The sequence below is a fragment of the Phoxinus phoxinus genome, assembly GCF_949152265.1.
Source record: "Phoxinus phoxinus genome assembly, chromosome: 3".
Lineage (NCBI taxonomy): Eukaryota > Metazoa > Chordata > Actinopteri > Cypriniformes > Leuciscidae > Phoxinus > Phoxinus phoxinus.
In genome coordinates, this window is record NC_136878.1 from 44837931 (window position 1) to 44856911 (window position 18981).

At 34.4% G+C, this 18981-nt stretch overlaps 2 protein-coding genes across 3 annotated transcripts in view; both read right to left on the reverse strand.

Annotated features, from left to right (window-relative positions):
- Nucleotides 1-6714, reverse strand: part of tut7 (terminal uridylyl transferase 7) — a 48778-nt gene extending 42064 nt beyond the window's left edge. The window contains exons 1-5 of one of the 2 annotated variants that reach the window (XM_079606406.1): nt 6410-6714; nt 5201-5502; nt 2526-2629; nt 541-648; nt 268-445 (exon numbers count right to left, since the gene is read on the reverse strand). In XM_079606406.1, the coding sequence (XP_079462532.1) occupies nt 268-445; nt 541-648; nt 2526-2629; nt 5201-5495 (685 nt within the window). In that variant the 5' untranslated portion in view covers nt 5496-5502; nt 6410-6714. The remainder of the gene's footprint in view (nt 1-267; nt 446-540; nt 649-2525; nt 2630-5200; nt 5503-6409) is intronic. The other variant, XM_079606405.1, reaches the window with a different exon arrangement.
- Nucleotides 6715-7698: 984 nt separating this feature from the next.
- Nucleotides 7699-18734, reverse strand: psat1 (phosphoserine aminotransferase 1). The gene is made up of 9 exons (XM_079608388.1): nt 18457-18734; nt 16773-16833; nt 16621-16690; nt 16325-16530; nt 14490-14662; nt 13160-13329; nt 11536-11664; nt 10298-10435; nt 7699-8530 (listed from the first exon to the last, which is right to left on the reverse strand). Exons 1-9 carry the CDS (start codon nt 18511-18513, stop codon nt 8428-8430), a joined length of 1107 nt encoding a protein of 368 aa, XP_079464514.1. The 5' UTR covers nt 18514-18734; the 3' UTR covers nt 7699-8427.
- Between the last annotated feature and the right edge of the window lie 247 nt (nt 18735-18981).

An 18981-nucleotide genomic window follows, 5' to 3' on the forward strand; every position in this document is an offset into this window, starting at 1 on the left:
GGCATTATACCCCCCCTTTAATGAATGAGTAATTAATTCAAACCAATTCTTTTTTTCTTTTTCTTTTTAAATAGACTGCTGCATTTGGTCACAACCTCTAGTAAATAACATGTTATTTTGTTTAATTGTTTGTTCAGAATCATGTTCATCATCTCTATTTGAAACAATAAAATTATGATTCTCAATTTCTCCAGAATCGTGCAGCTCTAAAAAAAAAAAAAAGCATCAAATAAAGGATTCGATGAGATTTACACTGTTGTTAAATACCTGGAAGGAAAGGTTGAAGGACTTTCTGAACGAGAGCGAGAATATTTTGGCGTTGTTCCAAATCCTGATCGTTCAAACCAAACTCATTGACCACACTTTCCAGTGCAGAGCTGATTAAATGACACTGTGCTTTTCCAGGAGGCGGTATATTCAACAGCAGCGTCAGCTTCTGCAGTTCCTGTGAAGAGGACACACATTTCAGACATAAATGACCAGCACAGCAGTTTGAGCCTGCCAACATCTTGATCATAATTGTGTAATTTGACTCCTCACCTTGGCTTTCTTCCTGTGGGATCTTTCTCTGATGTGAGCGAGCGCTGGAGAGATGTCTTCACAGAACACCTTACATTTATCACATCTGAACTTCAGGCTGATGCTTGGCTGAAAAGAAACAAAAGCAGATTACATCAACAAATATGATCAATGCACAAAGTTTGTTTGTTTTGTGGAAGAAATTACTACTTTTATTCATCAAGGACGCATTAAATTGATCAAAAGTGGTAGTAAAGACTTCATTCATCATTGTTACAAAGAATTTTATTTCAAATAGGGCTGTGAAAATTAATCGCATCCAAAATGCATGCATGTCTATATTTAATGCACATGCATGTCTACATTTAATGCACATGCATGTCTACATTTAATGCACACATGCATGTCTATATTTAATTTAATGCACACATGCATGTCTATATTTTATTTAATGCACACATGCATGTCTATATTTAATCCACACATGCATGTCTATATTTAATGCACACATGCATGTCAATATTTAATTTAATGCACACATGCATGTCTATATTTAATCCACACATGCATGTCTATATTTAATTTAATGCACACATGCATGTCTATATTTTATTTAATGCACACATGCATGTCTATATTTAATGCACACATGCATGTCTATATTTTATTTAATGCACACATGCATGTCTATATTTTATTTAATGCACACATGCATGTCTATATTTTATTTAATGCACACATGCAAGTCTATATTTTATTTAATGCACACATGCACGTCTATATTTTATTTAATGCACACATGCATGTCTATATTTAACAACAGTGTAAATCTCATTGAATCCTTTATTTGATGCTTTTTTAGAGCTGCACGATTCTATAGAAATTGAATCATACTTTTATTGTTTCAAATAGAGATGATGAACATGATTCTGAATAAACAATTAAACAAAATAACATGTTATTTAGACACATGCATGTCTATATTTAATGCACACATGCATGTCTATATATTATTTAATGCACACATGCATGTCTATATTAAGAAAACTTTGTTATTTATATAAATATATACACAAATATATATACAGTATGCAAATAGTTCTAAAATATACATGCATGTGTGTGTATTTTTATATAGAAAATAGTTTTACACAGTACACACACATATATTATGTAAACACAAACTTTTATTTTAGATGCAATTAATCGTTTCACAGGCCTTATTTAAAATAAATACATTTCTATTCATCAAGGAATCCTGAAAAATAAAATGTATCACAGGTTCCACAAAAATCTGAAGCAGCAAAAACTGTTTTCAACACTGATAATAATAATCAGAAATGTTTCTTGAGCAGCAAATCAGCATATCTGAAGGATCATGTGACACTGAAGACTGGAGTAATGATACTGAAAATTCAGCTTTTACATCACAGGAATAAATTACATTTTACAATATATTCAATAGAATAGAAGTAATTTAAAATTATAAAAATATTTCACAATTTTACTGTAAGTGAATTACAGTAAATGTGATTTTATAAACGGAGCCTGACCATAAACTTTCAAATGGAAGCATATTAAGCCACTGCATTTTGGTTAATATATGCTTTAATAGTAAAAGCACAGCTCTAATAATTGTAAACATGTAACATTGTAGTACCAAGACACTCCATGTAAAGTTTACGGCACATAAATACGGTATTCCTGTACCAGTCACATTCAAATCCAGACTCAAAACACATGTGATAAACACAGTGTCCGACTGTTTGTACTGTATTTTATTTTTTATTCTAAACTGTTTTAATTATTCTTATTTCTTTTTATTATTTTAATTTCTTCTATGTAAAGCACTTTGAATTACCATTGTGTAGGAAATGTGCTATATAAATCAACTTGCCTTGCCTACCACAGTATAGTTTTTTAAGAATATCTCTTTTCTAAATCATGATATTTTGCCCAGAATACTATTTAAATTGCCTAACCGGTAAGTCTATAACTTTCCAAACCTCTTTCTGGTCACAATCACTGCCTTCGGCTTCCAAGCACAGCTGTAAAACGTCCCGTCTGGTCAGGCAGCTTTCAATCGACACCATCCTCTTCTGCAGGCTGTCTGATAGACAAACGACAGGTAGACAGACAGATATTAGCTACATTTTAGGGCTGCACAATATATCGAAATATCACAAATGTATATATCGCAATATGCATATCGCAACAGCTTGCAATAAATGGGTTCATGAACAAAAGACAAAGTTTTTTTTAGCTCTAATAAGTATCAGGATATATTTCATTCATACAGTGAAAACTAAGCAATGTTTTATTTTTATATTTTTATGATTCAGTATCTTTTATTAAATAAACCTAATGTAGGATAACCTGAAACCCTGTGGTTTACACTGATGTTAAAATAACACTTCTTATGCTACAGTAAAACACTGATGTTCACTTTCAAAATTTATAAGGATGTTTTCTTGTCATAAAAAGAATGTGAAACACATGTAGGTTATATCATTTGAAATATATTTTAAAGATAATTTTAGTTTATTTTACACACTTTAAGCATTATCGTATCGCATATCGAATATCACATTATTTAAGTAGTTATCGCATATCGCATTTTTCTTCAATATCACACAGCCCTACTACATTTCAATCTAATTCCTGAATTACATGATAGCTTCTTATTAGGGATGCATGATATATATCGGCCACCATATCGGTATCGGCCGAATAAGAAAAATAGGGCGATATATTAAAGCAGATCAATAATGGATTATTTCCTTCAGATGCGCACTGTTCACCATGATGGTTTTGAATTGCTTGAAATATGATTGGAATCAGTTAAAAAAAGGTGCACAGCACAAGTCTGTCATATTGGCTACATAAAATTATAATGAGAACATTATAATTGTGTGCTTGGCTTTTAATGGTGAGACTTTTTGTAATCAGGCTCTCAAAAATTAGAGATGCACCGATTACAATTTTCTAGGCCGATTACGATTTCTCATTGAGTTTGATCTGCCGATACCGATTTTAGCCAATTCCGATTTCATTTTTTCTAACCACTTTACAGCACACACAAATATTTTTTTTTTATAAAACACCATATACTTTTACCCAAACTGAATGATAAACACAAGTTTAAATGGGTACATTTTCTATAAATATTTTTGAGTCTTAATTTTCTTTTCTGACATAGCTACTCCAGTTCTTGTTAAAGGGCACCTATTATGGAATTTTGAAATTTACCTTTAATGTAGTGTGTAACATAGATCTAAGTGAACAAAAACATCCTGCAAAGTTTGAAATATGAAAGTGCACCGTATATAAAGTTATTGTCTTTCAAAAGTAAGAGTCGACTCTGAGTCATTTTTATGAATCGTTAGAAGACCGAAGCTTTTTCTGACTAGATGACGTCAACTTGTCAAGTAGTTATTTGAATACGATACGCCCACTTATTGCGCTCCAAGGCCAGGGAAAACATGAAAATATCATGACGACGAGACGCTGTGTTCTGAAGTGCGGCTCAAAAGCCAACTTTTTTCATCTGCCCAAGGAGGAGCATTTGAAGACTAAGTGGCTACAATTCATATATACAACTATACCACAGAAGTATAGTCCGATCCTTGTGCTTTGCTCGCGCCATTTTGAAGACGATTGCTTTACCAACTTAAATGCACTCAAACTGGGATTCACGAGCCGGCTGATATTGAAGGAAGGTTCAGTTCCAAGTGTATTTGCATCAGCTTCCTCCTCCGTATCACAACCTGTAAGTGTTAATAATTGTTGCTTTTATGTTTTATGTAGCATGCTTAATTATTATGTTGTTTGTTGTGTAAGCACCGTTTAGCTTCTAGGTCTTCAATGACAATTGTATTGAGATAGCCTATGTGAAGTGTTTGTCGTTGTTTTCGGAGTTGTCTTAAAGAATAGAGTAACGTAACTACATTTTATTTTTTTTATTTTTGTAAAAACGTTATGTTTATGCATCGGGCTAACACAAACAAAGACTGATTGTGCTTTTACAATATGAACTCTGGGCTATGCTCGCTAACATAACATTAAATTCTTTATCTTATTTTTAGTTTTTTTACTACAAACTACAAAGCAGTGGACTATAATAATTATTATAACCCAATTTAATTGATAAAAACATCATTGTACTCTTTGTTAAACAATAAGTATTATCTCTGTAAACACTGCTGGGTCATCTGACCAATCAACGCAGATTAGCGTCGCGCAAAGGAGGGGTTTGAAAAATGAGTCGTTGAACGATTCATTTGGGAGTCGGTGAGCAAATCAGGTAAAAATAAATGCATATTATACGACAACAAAAGTGTTTTTTGTCATTGCATGCATGTAAAACTGTTGTTGGGGACTCCCTAAACAACATTAGGAACATTTTAAATGTCATAATAGGTGCCCTTTAAAACACAATAGACATGCAAATAATGTGCATTTTTGGGCACTTTTTGTGTGAAATCATATTTATTTTGTCCATCAAAAGTGTGCTTTCACTTTAATTGAGCGTGAGCAGCGCAGCAGAAATAGACTGCTGCTCACGCGACGCTCCTATCGGCCAATATATCGGTTAACGGCTTTCAAATTTAAACAATTATCGGTTATTGGTATCTGCCAAAATGTTCATATCGGGAATCCTCATTTCTTATACATGTCTTACCATGTCGGTCTCGTCGTTCTCTCCAGTTCCTCCGCTCGGCAGGTGAACCTCTCTGGACTCGTTCCTGGTGAGAAGGACTCTGTCCAAACACTCTTCCCTCAGACAGCGAGGCTTTGCCTCTTCTATTCCCGTCACTTTCACTGGCTCGACCGTGACCCCACTTCGCTTTCGGGCTGTAACTGCGTTCGTGGCTCACATGATCGCGTCCCAACGGGCTCCTCCAGCTGTCAGCTTCATCCGCCTCCTTCTGTCTCCTGTATCGTGGAGAGAACTTCCGGTTTCCCTTATCAGCCATTGTGGATCTGGATTTATGGGTGGGAAACAAGATAAATATGGAAGGAAATTAGGAATAAGAATAAAATCCCAGTGATAAAGTGATCCCTTCACAGGAATTTTGATTATGAGGTTTCATAAAACCCATAAAGTCATTAACAATAATCCTTAGTTTTGATTCAGAAGTAGTTATCAACAATATTGACGTGCATTCAATATTTAGTGACTCAAAAGAATTATCGATATTCCAATTTGACTTATGGACTCAATTTTGAGTGACAGTGTGGATTATTTACATGGATCAAAGATCACATAGCGTAATATTTCTACTTTCTGTATCATGGAGAAAACTTCTTGTTTCTAGATATATGGGTGGGAAAACAAAACAATGTTCATTTATTTTTCTATGATCACTGTAAAGCTGCTTTGAAACGAAGTATACTGTTAAAAGCGCTATATAAATGAAGGTGACTTGATTTGAAACAAACAAGATTAATATGGAAGGAATAAAATCCCACTGATAAAGTGCTACCTTCACAGCAAATTTGATAAAACCAGTGATGATTAATAATAATCCTTAGTTTTAATTCACACGTAATTATTAACAATCATTTAATGAATGTTGACGTGCATTCAATGTTTAGTGACTATAGAGGAATTCAAAGAATTATCGATATTCCTATTGGACTCAGTTTTGACTGTGACGGTTTGGATTATTTATATGGATCAAAGATCAGATAGCGTAATATTTCTACGTGTAAGTTGTGAAAGTATCAAATGGTGAATTAAAATACACGTAGAGTTCCTGTGTAACGTTAACGGCTGCTTCTGCTCGAGGACAAAGAGCAGCTCGTGAAAACTGCCGTGTCATACATGAGTCAAACTGACAGGAAAAACAGCACAACAGCCGGTTTAATGTGATCATGCCAAACTCACCCAATCTAACAACAGTCTTGCTTTATAAACACGAGCGCGACATCTTTGATTCCCGTGAGTTTTCTGGTGACTGTAACATGCAGGTGTTTGTCTGATTCTGAGCCGATGTCACTTCCGTCGACTTCACTTCTGTCAAATCATCTGACGTTCAACAGTTAATAAGAGCATGACATTTTTGCCATTTGCCTCTTAATCAAACGTAAATAAATTATGATTTCAATAACTTGGTTTTAAGTAACAAACTTAAATGAAATTGAAATTGTTAATATCCCATACGGTGTTTGCACTTTCAACTTCTGGGTTCTATTGAATTCCAAAATAAAAGTTTTTTTCAAAATAAAAGCTTTTCCTTCTCACTTACTGCGCTGCAATGTAGATAGCTTATTTAATCAATGTGTTTATTTTAAACAATGTTTTATTTATTTTGTTTAATCGTATTTGTTACTTATTTTTACACTCCACGGACCCCCTAGCAGTCCGTTTTAAAAACTTTTTTATATAATCATTTGACCGGATTGCAATTCTCTAAATTAAAACATACAGCATACCAACACGTCAAGTCTCCCTTGAACTAATTTGCGTTTTTAAAGCTAGAAGAACTAGAGTTGCTAGATCAGCCTATCAAAGCCAATCAAAATTAGCAGAATGACCAATTAAACTACGGTAACCTAAATTACGAAATTCAAAGTATGCTCCCTTACCTATATTACCACTGTTATGCAATCCACACAATTTCATGCAATTAGGACCAGTGTTCCTTCCACAAAAAAATATCCTTACGCTTGGGTAGATAATAAAAATTCTGTCAAATATAATTTATGCAGTATGTAAAAAATAAAAACCTAGGGCAACAATTTAAAAGTAGCCCAAATCCACAGGAAAACAGCAGAGTTGGCAATCCAAGTCACAATGGATATGTAAATGTAAGTAAAACTTCAGTTCATTGGCTCTTGTTTGGATTCAACAATCCTTGAACAAACATTCAAGTTGCTACAAGAGAAACTGGTAATACAATACTCCAAAGTTGAATAAATACTACTCCCATGTACAAATACTTGTATTAATATAGCAAAAACACACTAATAATAGTAAACATGTAGGATTGTAGTACCAAGATGCTCTTTAAAGTAGCATGTAAAGATTATGGTAGTTAAATATGGTATTCCCTCGTACCACCAAAGTATACTGTTTTTTTTAAGAACATTTATTTTCTAAACCATACAGTAATATCCATAATGCATGTTAATTTACTTTTAAAATCTCTCCTCGGTAATAAACACTGCAGTGTAGAGCATTTTAGTAGTGTTTTATTTTATTTTAGCTTGTATCACAGTATTCAGTCACTAATAATAACATACATTTACATTAGTAAAACATGGAATGTTTTGGAATACAATTCAATTACAATTTACAAGCATTAAGGCACACTAGAATATGAATAGAAGGGTCAGTTAAAAAAAGAACATTATGCAACAATGACAACAATTTGCTTTTCAAATTAAAGAGAATGTGAGTTTAAAGTGAAACTCAAAAAATTAGAATATGGTGCATAAGTTAATTTCAGTAATTCAACTTAAAAAGGTGAAACTAATATATTATATAGACTTATTACATGCAAAGTGATAAAGTGAATAAAGTGATATTTCAAGCCTTTATTTGTTATAATTTTGATGATTATGGCTTACAGATTTTTAGAAAATTAGAATATTGTGAAAAGGTTTTCATAAGCTGTAAGCCATAATCATCAAAATTATAACAAATAAAGGCTTGAAATATGAACTTTGCATGTAATGAGTCTATATAATATATTAGTTTCACCTTTTAAGTCGAATTACTGAAATAAATGAACTTTTGCACCATATTCTAATTTTTCGCATCTCACCTGTATTTTCCATTCATCTGCTACAACTTGTTGCAATAAACCCTGTTAGTGTCACGTCAGTCTAAATGCGCTATTATCAAGAAACCCTTTTGAATTTAAGTTGCAAAAAAAAAAAAAAAAAAAAAAGGCCTTTAGGCTACTGGTGATTCTTGAGGAATTCTTCCATATGGGCAGCAAGAGCCTTCACATCTTCAACAGTCACCGCGTTGTACAAGGAAGCTCGGATGCCACCAACAGACCTGAGAACAGTGAAAGAGTCGTGAGACAGGACAGGACTACACATGACAAACACAAGCTCCCTCCTAATTCGCTTAGTACGCCCTAAAAGTATGTACTGTTTTTGTGAAGATAAAGTACGTATTTGAGTGTGTAGCAGAAGAATACACTGATGTAAACTGATGCCTCGTTCAATTTATGACATTCTCCCAGGCACTCGCGATACTTCTCATAGGGGTTGAACAGACTAGTTGACTTTAATGCTCTGCTATGACACTTTAAAGGGGTGGTATAATGCCCTTTTCACAAGATATTAAATGAATCTCTGATGTCCCCAGAGTGTGTGTGTGAAGTTTTAGCTCAAAATACCCCACAGATATTGTTATATAGCATGTTAAAGTCGTCACTTTTTGAGGGTGAGCAAAAACACACTGTTTTGTGTCTGTCCCTTTAAATGCAAATGAGCTGCTGCTCCCGGCACAGGGGGCGGAGTTACAAGAGCTCGTGTCCTTTTATCTCACACACACACACGCACTGAAAATTTCAAAAACTTTTAGCCTTTTATGATCAAACCGAAGTCAGAAAGATGGAGAGACTCAAGAAGAAGTGACAACATTTCTGAATGGTTAGTTGATGAATTTATGTAGCTTATGTGTAATTATCTTCTAGTCATTGATTAGCATATTCTGTCTTGATAATCTATAAATCACGTTCCGGGGGCGGGGTTTATGTAAATTTTAGGGTTGGTGAGGTCACTAACCCGGGAGGAATGTCGTGTAGTCCCTACCAGCCGTTTGTTGTAGTCCTTAAAAAACAATTTCTTTAAAAGCAAATATCTCCCTATGCTTTGAACTTTGAGCGTTGTAACTTTGCAGATGTTGTTTATGATCAAACATCAACATTACACAGTAACTAAAGTTAGAAAAGTGAAATCATAATCAACCACCCCTTTAACAATCTGAAGTCGTGAAGTTGAAAACTGTCAAATCAATCAACATTCTAACTTTTGACATTTAAATTTTGAAAATTCCAAATCTTGTATTGGAATTAAATTCAAAATTGAAACGGCATTCTCTATCTATGCAGTTCAGTGGCGGATAACCACGTGCTGGACAAATCACATTGTGTCATCATGGGAAAGCCACTGATATTTAGCAATATAGCATTCTGAACCAAATATTGTGCATATACAAAACGATATCCGTTCACACAGATCCACGAAAATCGCTGTATTCTGCTGCCAGGCCAGTAGATGGCAATGTCACTTTTTCATAAAGAAACACTACACGCCTATTGACTAAACATGTAACACGCATGTGCATGACGTCACCGTTTTCACTAATTCACGTTTTTTAGTTTACATGAAGACGTAAAGTTATCGTTTTCTAAAACTTGCACTTTGAAACCCTTTTTTAAAAAGTTTGCGTTTTCAGACCCCAACCGCTGTCGCTTAAATGAACGGCTAAAACAGTGTCATGTAAACGGCCCCTAAAGCACATATTAATACACATATTAATTTTAAAGTCAATATATTTTTCATTAGATTTGTAATGATGAGCAATTTAATAATTAAATTCATGGCACAGAAGTTTCAATAGAAACAACATTTTAGATTATCATAAATGCTTGTCAGTACATTTGACAGACACATCAGGAGTGTTAGCGCAGCATTACTCCTCCATAAAAACTAAAGAAAATGTTTGTTGATAAACTAGTGTGCAATTACTATAAGATTGCATAAATTAGAAAAAAAAATATATAAATATATATTCCTAATTTTCATACAACACCTGTGTCCTTTAAGTGAGATCATGCCAAGTTTAGAGGCACCGTCCAGGAACGACTTCTCAAGACTTTCATCTCCTTCCTTCTTTCCGATGCGGAAGGGAACGTTCATGCGGCTTCGGCACGGCATGTCCACAGGGCATCTGAGAAGTGGGAGAAGGGCAGGAAGTCATTTTGACAAAAACAAATGTCTGAACAGAGATCACAATGTGGACACCGCAAAAAAAACAAAAAAAAAAATCTTCCTCAGAATTTGTGTCTTGTTTTCCAGCACAAATATATAAATATTCTTACATCAAGATACATTAACTTGGGAAGCAAAGTCTTGTTTTCTGACAAATGTGTCAAAATAAAGTGAGTTTATGCTTATAATAATAATAAGAAAAAATCTGCCAAAAGGGTAAGGGGTTGTTTTAAGTTAAAAACTCACTTAATGTACAAATGAAACTCGAAGAATTTTAATATATCGTGCAAAAGTTCATTTATTTCAGTAATTCAACTTAAAAGGTGAAACTAATATATTATATAGACTCATTACATGCAAAGTGAGATATTTCAAGTCTTTATTTGTAATAATTTTAATGATTATGGCTTACAGCTTATGAAAACCCCAAATTCAAAATTAGAATATTATGAAAAGGATTTCATAAGCTGTAAGCCTTAATCATCAGAATTATAACAAATAAAGGCTTGAAATATCTCACTTTGCATGTAATGAGTCTATATAATATATTAGTTTCACCTTTTAAGTTGAATTACTGAAATAAATGAACTTTTGCATGATATTCTAATTTTTTGAGTTTCATTTGTGTAATGTGTGTGTGTGTATATATATTTATATATATATATATATATCTTATTATATAAGTCTTGTTTCCTGAAAAGTTCAGTCAATTCAAGTAATTTTGCTTCTCAAGTAAATGTTTAGATATTTGCACTGGAAAATAAAACAACAAAAACCTGAGGAACAAAGTAATTTTTTTTGCAGAGTATTAGTTAATTATTCTTTTTTTATTACAACAATAACAGATTTTGATTACACTAAAACAAAAGTTTCCTAATTTTTATTATATTAACTTAAAGATTAACTTTATATAATGGATTACATATTAAAAAGTTGACCGTTTTAATATTATGCATTAAGAATAACCTTCTGTACAAGAAGATTACATTTCATCTGCAAAATTGCTATCTAAAATGTTAGGATGTGATCACATGTGATGCAAAATCTCTGATCACTGACGCGTAGAATCCATTGGATTGGTTGATGATGTCATAGACGATGTCAGATTTCTGTATGTTGAGCCGCTCCATTGCATCTGCTCCTCCGTTGTTCCTGATCCACTCCAGAACCAAACCCATGATGTAAATACTGCACACACACACACACACACACACACGCATGCGCAGGTTATCATTACAGAACGGGTAATACTTTGCTCGAACGTTGCACACACTAAATCACAAAGGGACTGAAATTTAGAAAAGGAGAGCCTTGTAACATTTTATCAACTAGGATTCTTTCTCATATCATAATCTTTATTAAAAATGGTAAAACCACTGTAAATCTGACTGGATGGTATACAAGCTATTGTACAAAATGTTGGATAATCACTCAATTCTATCAACTAAATTCCAAATTAATGCAACAAGTTGCTATATTTCTTGACAATCATAAATAGCCTAAAGTTAGACTTAACTTAGAATAATTGTTCATTATAGTTATTATTGCATAATATACACACATTTTGGAAACATTAAGATTTTTTAATTTTTTTTGAAAGAAGTTTCTTCTGCATTTATTTGATCAAAAATACAGTAAAATAGTCATATTGTGAAATATTATTACAAATCAAAATAACTGCTTTCTATGTGAATATATTATATATATGTAATTTATTCCTGTAATCAATTCCTGTAATTACTCCAGTCTTCAGTGTCACATGATCCTTCAGAAATCACTCTAATATGATGATGTGATGCTCAAGAAACATTTATGATTATTATCAATGTTGAAAACAGTTGTGCAGCTTCATATTTTTTTTTTAGGATCATTTGATTAATAAAGTTCAGAATAAACACATTTATTTGATTTTTTAGTTTTTTGTGGAAATCATGAATCTATGGAAGCTTGTTTCCGCCACATAATAAAACTATTTAAAAGATAATTGCTACTTTTTATCTCACAATTCCTACTTTATAACAAAAACAGTAATAATTGTGAGATAAATTACCTTTTTTATTTTTTATTCTGTGGCGGAAACAAACTTCAAAATCATACACTACCATTCAAAGGTTTGGAGCAAGTAATATAAATAAAATAAAAAAGAATAATATTTCTATTCAGGAAGGAAAGACATTTATAATGTTACAAAAGATTTATATTTCAAATAAACGCTGTCCTTTTAAACTTTCTATTTATTAAAGAATCCAGAAAATAAATGTACAACAAAAATATTGAGCAGCAAAAATGTTTTTTAACATTGATAAAAATAAGAACCATTATAAATAATTAAGCACCAATAATGATTGATAATGACGGAGCATCAAATCAGCATATTAGAACGATTTCTGAAGGATCTTTGATCACAGGAATAAATTACATTTTAAAATATATTCACATAGAAAACATTTATTTTAAAATATACTAGCATTTCCCAATATTAATGTTTTTACTGTATTTTTGATGCAGCCTAGGGTGAGAATAAGAAACTTAAAAATCATACTGATCCCGAACTCTCTATATAGTGAAAATAACCCCCCAAAAAAGTCAGTCAAAAATCCACTGCTGCTTGTTTGGCAAGTTTTCACTTAGTAATTCATGAAGACTACAGAGACACAACATGATGAACAAAGAAAAGACACACCTGAAGCATGAAGGAGTGTTGTAGACGGAGTTATTGCCGGCCTGCACCTGATAGTCCAGTATAATCGGGCACTCGCTCAACGCCTTGCCCATCAAATCCTCTCTGACAATGACAACAGTCACGCCCGCACACCCGACATTCTTCTGCGCGCCGGCAAATATCAGACCGAACTGTGGGAATGAACAGACACACACCGCCTTAAAGCAACAACATGTAAGAATTTTGTAATAAAATATCCAAAAATCACTTGCACAGTGTGATATATTTCCTGCAGTTGTGTACTTACAATATCCCAAAAGTTCCCAAAGATTTTTAATTTCAGAGAAATTCCTATTTTAAATAATGTCTCGTCCATGTTCACTTGTCGCCTGTCAGTGACGTAATATCCGCGTTATCCCTGGTTTCCGCTCGTACTGCCATAGTAACCATGGCGACAGACATGGACAACTGCGTTACATCTAGCGGCACGCTCGCGTATTATGGATCATGTCAAGCACACTTTGGGACAAAAAGAGAACTAAAACAAGGATCAATATCAGCGTTGCGTTTTTGAGATGCAGAGAGCTAGCGTCCGAGACTTACTTCAACTTCGCAACTCTTGTATGTACTTTATTAGAAAAAAATAACATATTGTAGCTTTAACTAGCAATTCGCTTTTGATATCAGAGTAGAACTACAGATAATACTGCCACTTTTATGATAAAGATGGTGAACTTAGATACCAAACGTTAGCTGAAGAATCATTCCAATGATTGCTTGTCACCTGTTTTTAAAGGTGCAGTCTGTAAGAATAAGTGGTCAGAATAGGTCCAATTCAAAATACCGGAGACCGTGGTTTCTCCCACCGCCTCCTCATGCTGCGTTCACACCGAACGCGAATTGAGCGTCAAATTCGCTTCTATCGCGTCTATTTGGACGCTAGAACATTTTGAATCCACTCGTGCGTCCAATTCGCTTTGCGTATAAAGCGTGCATTCAAGGCGAAATTCACTTGTGGGAGGGGCAAGTGCTAGGCGGTTGTCTGTTTGCAAGACACTCTTCCAAGCGAGGTCCTTTTTATTCCGGTCTCTGTAGAAATATGAACTTGTGTCATATAGCTCCGTATGACTGCTCACTGCCAATATCAATATACCAATATATGTTGAATGATTGACTCCGGGCGGGCCTGCGCCCGTTAATCACGTCACTTCACCACGTGACAGGAGCAAGCAGGCTCCTGATTGGTTAACGCGGCGCGAACAGACGCCAAAGTTCAGATTTTTAACTCAGGTGTCAGATGCGAATTCGCTTCAAACGTGTGAATGCACAAAAAGCATTAAATAAAACCAACCTTTGACACATCTACCGGCCTGGAGAGGAAGTTGGATGACATGTCACTGACGAGAACCACTCCTTTGGTGTCGGGGACGAAGTTAAACTCCACGCCGTGCACCGTCTCGTTGCAGCAATAATAGACGTACGACGCCGAAGGATTCAGGGACCAGGTGCTACTGTCTGGGATTTCTGAGAAAACAAACATTGATGCATCACTAGAAGTCATGTGAGGAGTGTCAGAAGTCTGCAGCCCCTCGCGAAAAAGAAGAGTGCTTAAATGTGCACTTATATAATATATTAGATATGCAGATGATATAGTAATAAAATAAAAGGCCACTTAAGTGTACTTAAAAAGAGAGCACACGTAAAACTTTAAAAAAGTGCACTTTGTAATAATGTAAAATTAGAATTCAAATTAAAGTTTTACTAATAATTTTTTGTCTTGCTTAATTAAAATCCTTCGCTTGGGTCATTAAGAGCCGAAAGACCCCAGGACTCTTGTTGCACTTGAACCACGAATACACAAAAAATAATTGAATGGAATCGAAGGAGTTTTGTAGTTGAAATTTTAAAAAGTAACAAATCCTTCCCTCGCGGGTCAATTTGACCCCCTTAGGAATGAATGGAATGCTTCAGTTTACATAGAAAAACCTAAAAATGATCACAATTCTACCTAAAAATGTACCAATATATATTTTTTATAATGTCTACATGTGTATCTGAATGCATACTTAAGAGAAAATGACTCAGAGGAACCGCTCATTTGATCCATATAGAGCTGTAAGGCCATCTAGTGGCTAGAGTTATGAAATATCATGTTATATTATTTATTCCCACAAGAGGTCGGGGAAAAATAGATATTTTGAGCTGAATTAAAAGGGTTATGCATGAAATTGTGAGTCATTTTGAATTTAAGTTGAAAGAATGTGAGGAATGTGCATAAATTATGATTTATTTATAATTTATTGATCAAATCTAGTCATTTAAAAAAAAAATCTCCAAAAAATTGCATTTAAGTTTATGCTTAAAAATTATTTAAAAGGTATAATTTTAGGACTACGGGTCATTTTGACCCCGTGAGGGAAGGATTAGTTACAAAGTGCGAGGGAAGGATGAGGGTTGAATAAAAGTACACTTATTTTGATGTGTCAACTAACATACTAAAGTACTGGATTGTAGTTATAAATGTAGTGTGTTATTGAATATTACACTAAAGTTAATATTTTAAATTGCAACTACATTATTACAAATGTGTGGTTACAGAATTAAATTATAAATAAATTACATTATATACAAGTATATGTTAGTTTACATAATTGCTAAGCTTGTCAGGACATTCAGCAGACCATATTTCAGAAACAACAGAAGTAATTATGAAATTATATGTAAAGATGCATTTAAAGTCTATGGAAGTGGGTCAAAAAACCACAGCTAAATGCATTTAATATAAATTTAAACTAGAATACATTTTAATTTAATTGCAATTAACATGCAAAAGTCAAATGTCTAAAAAACTTTACATTAAGTCAACATTTGAAGTGGATCAAAAAAGTTAATCAAAGTTGTCCTAAGACGAGAACGGGCATTGTTCAAAATTCATGTATAACTTTTATGAAAGGTTTTCCACTTCAATTGTTGACTACTGTATAATGTTTTAATGTACATTAATTACCCTTTTTTTATAAACTATTGCTAAAGTGCTTTTTTTCCACAAAGGGCAGAGCGATGCTTTAGAAAAGAGCGTAAAATATGCAGGATAGCTTGAACAGATTTCACAAAACTGACACAAAAAGCACAACAAAAAGCACCTCTCAGCAATTAAAAACCGTTTGCTTTACTCCGACTACTCACTGGTGTAACTATCCAGTTTTGGATGGATCACGTTCACCTTCCCATACTTCTCTGCCTCTTTGGCCGCCTTCGCAGACCACGTCCCCGTGACCAGGTAATCTGCACACCTGTCCTCTTTCAGACCAATCAGATTCAGAGGAACGCCACTGAACTGTCCCGAGCCTCCGCCTTGCAGGAACAGTATCTTATAGTTTTCAGGTACGTTCCTATTCCGTGTGAACACAAAATGTACATTTGTTATGGAATATGAACGAACAAAGACATTAATCTCCAACCAAGGGATAGTAAACACTCACAGAAGCTCACGGAGAAGGTTTTCAGCATTATTTAAGATCTTGGTGAAATCGGACGACCTGTGGCTCATTTCTGGATGAGATATAAAGAGACATAAACACCTGCATTGCACATGTAAGCATTTAATATATATACTTATAATGCAGATCATTACCAAGAATGCTTATCCCGGTGCCACTGTAATCCAGCAGCTCCTTCTGTGCTTGGATTAAAACCTAGGAATGAAATAGAAAGTAACTTTTTATATCAAAACGGATTTGGCTGTGTCTAAACTACCATAAAAAGAGGATCTTTAGAATTGACTTTTGAATGAAAGTCTTTCTATTTGTGACCAAAAAAGCCAGATAAAAGGATGGACATGTTGGATACCACTTATGAAACCATGTGTGAAACAACCCATGCAATCAGTAAAAGCTATAATGCTACTTATCAATTATATTTGCTTTGTTTTCAGGGTAGGTTTAGGGTTAAGGGGTTAGGATAGATAGGTTAATAAAATCAAGCCTCAAACCACATCTGCTCGATTTCAGGGTTTTTCAGACTCAACTCTGATTTACGACTCCCAGAATCGACTCCATTTGCTCCATTTACTTCAAGTCGAAACAGGGTCAGCAATAAGAATACAAGATTCCCGCCATTATTACACACTGAATGTAATCTAATATTTTTTTTACCGACACAAAGCCTAAAACTACCTTTATTAAAACAACACACTTTCAGCGTGACTGGCCAAATTATCCAATTTAGAGATGACATTACCTTGAAATTATGAGCCATTGTTTTCTTTAGATAGAAAATATTTTGAAGAATGTCAGTAACCAAAAAGTTGATGGACCCCATTGACTTCCATAGTATGGGAAAATAAATGGTGGCCATCAACTGTTTGGTTACCCGTATTCTTCAAAATGTCTTATTTTGTGTTCAGCAGAAGAAAGAAATTCATACAGGTTTGGACCAACTTGAGGGTGAATAAATTATGACACAACTTTCATTTTTGGGTGAATTATCACTTTAAGAGTCGAAGAATTGAGTCTTTTGGAGTCGACTCCCCATCACTAGGTTGCATTTCTCATTGTGGAGAGGCTGGGTGTGCGGTTAGGATTGGGCAATCCGGTAGTGGCCTCAAACTGAGGGGTAATAATGTGGCAGGGACTCAAAACTAGGCACACCGACACTGGAGAGGCAATTAAACCTGAATTTCTGGAGTAAACAACCACTTCATTCACAGTTAGAGAGTTGGGTTAGTTATCTAATGAGAAAAGGCAAGCTACTGATCAGAAGCAATTCAACCAACAAACACGCAGAAAAACCTGTTTTAGATTTTTCATAACAAATCAAGACATGTCCACTCTTTACCAAGTCCTTACAATACTTTTTTTGGTCATGTTGTATAATATATGATCTCTGAATCGAGAGTTTGAATGTATAAAGTATATACTTAACTGTTTAAATGGCAAGTCTACTTAATTCAAGAGACTTGGCACTCTTCAGTCCACAGGCGACTCTGAATGCCAAGTTGTGGCTGATGCAACATTGCACATACATGCATCTCTAGACCAGCAAAACTCAACAGCATTATTTTAATGCTTACAGTGCATCTAAAGCCTGCATCCCAAATGGTGCACAACGAGTTTGTAACGTTACACTACAGTATCATAAAATAATTTTGCACACTAGTGGTTTGTTACTGATAAGATGATGTAATCATACAGCTTACTGATGATATGATGTCACGCAGCACTGCTTACTTTATGCGATGATGATGCAAGAACAAAACTTTTACCCAAAATATATACATAAAGAAATAATAAACATTTCTGAATTATCGATGCACTTACCGACTGTGGAAGTTTAGCCGGTCCCGCTCCAAAATTGATGGTCTGTTTCTTTTCCATGTTTGAAATAAAACTGCGTAGGATGTATTAAATCTTTCTGAAACACCGCAACTTGACCTAACGTTACTTCTCTGTTAATGAATAGTGATTTCGACAGGCACTATTATTCTCTTTACACATGATTACCCCTAATGTGCAAGTTTCCTGCTTGTTTTCATTGGCTCGCAGTTTCCGGAATGTCTGCTTGCGGTTGTTTGATTGGATGCTGCGGTTGTGACGTTGCTGTGATTGACACTGAGTGCATTAAATATTCATGAGATGATACCATAGATACCTCTATGCAAGACTGGGAAACATTTTTGACGGTTCTTTGCAAATCTGATGATAGGCTACCTTTAAATATAACTCAATAAAATCCGGGAAGATCACTCAGATCATGATACAACGATATAACTTGGTGCCAAAAACATGGCTAAAAAGGCGTAAGTCCACCCAAAAATTAGCATTAATTAGCCTACTCGCCCTCAT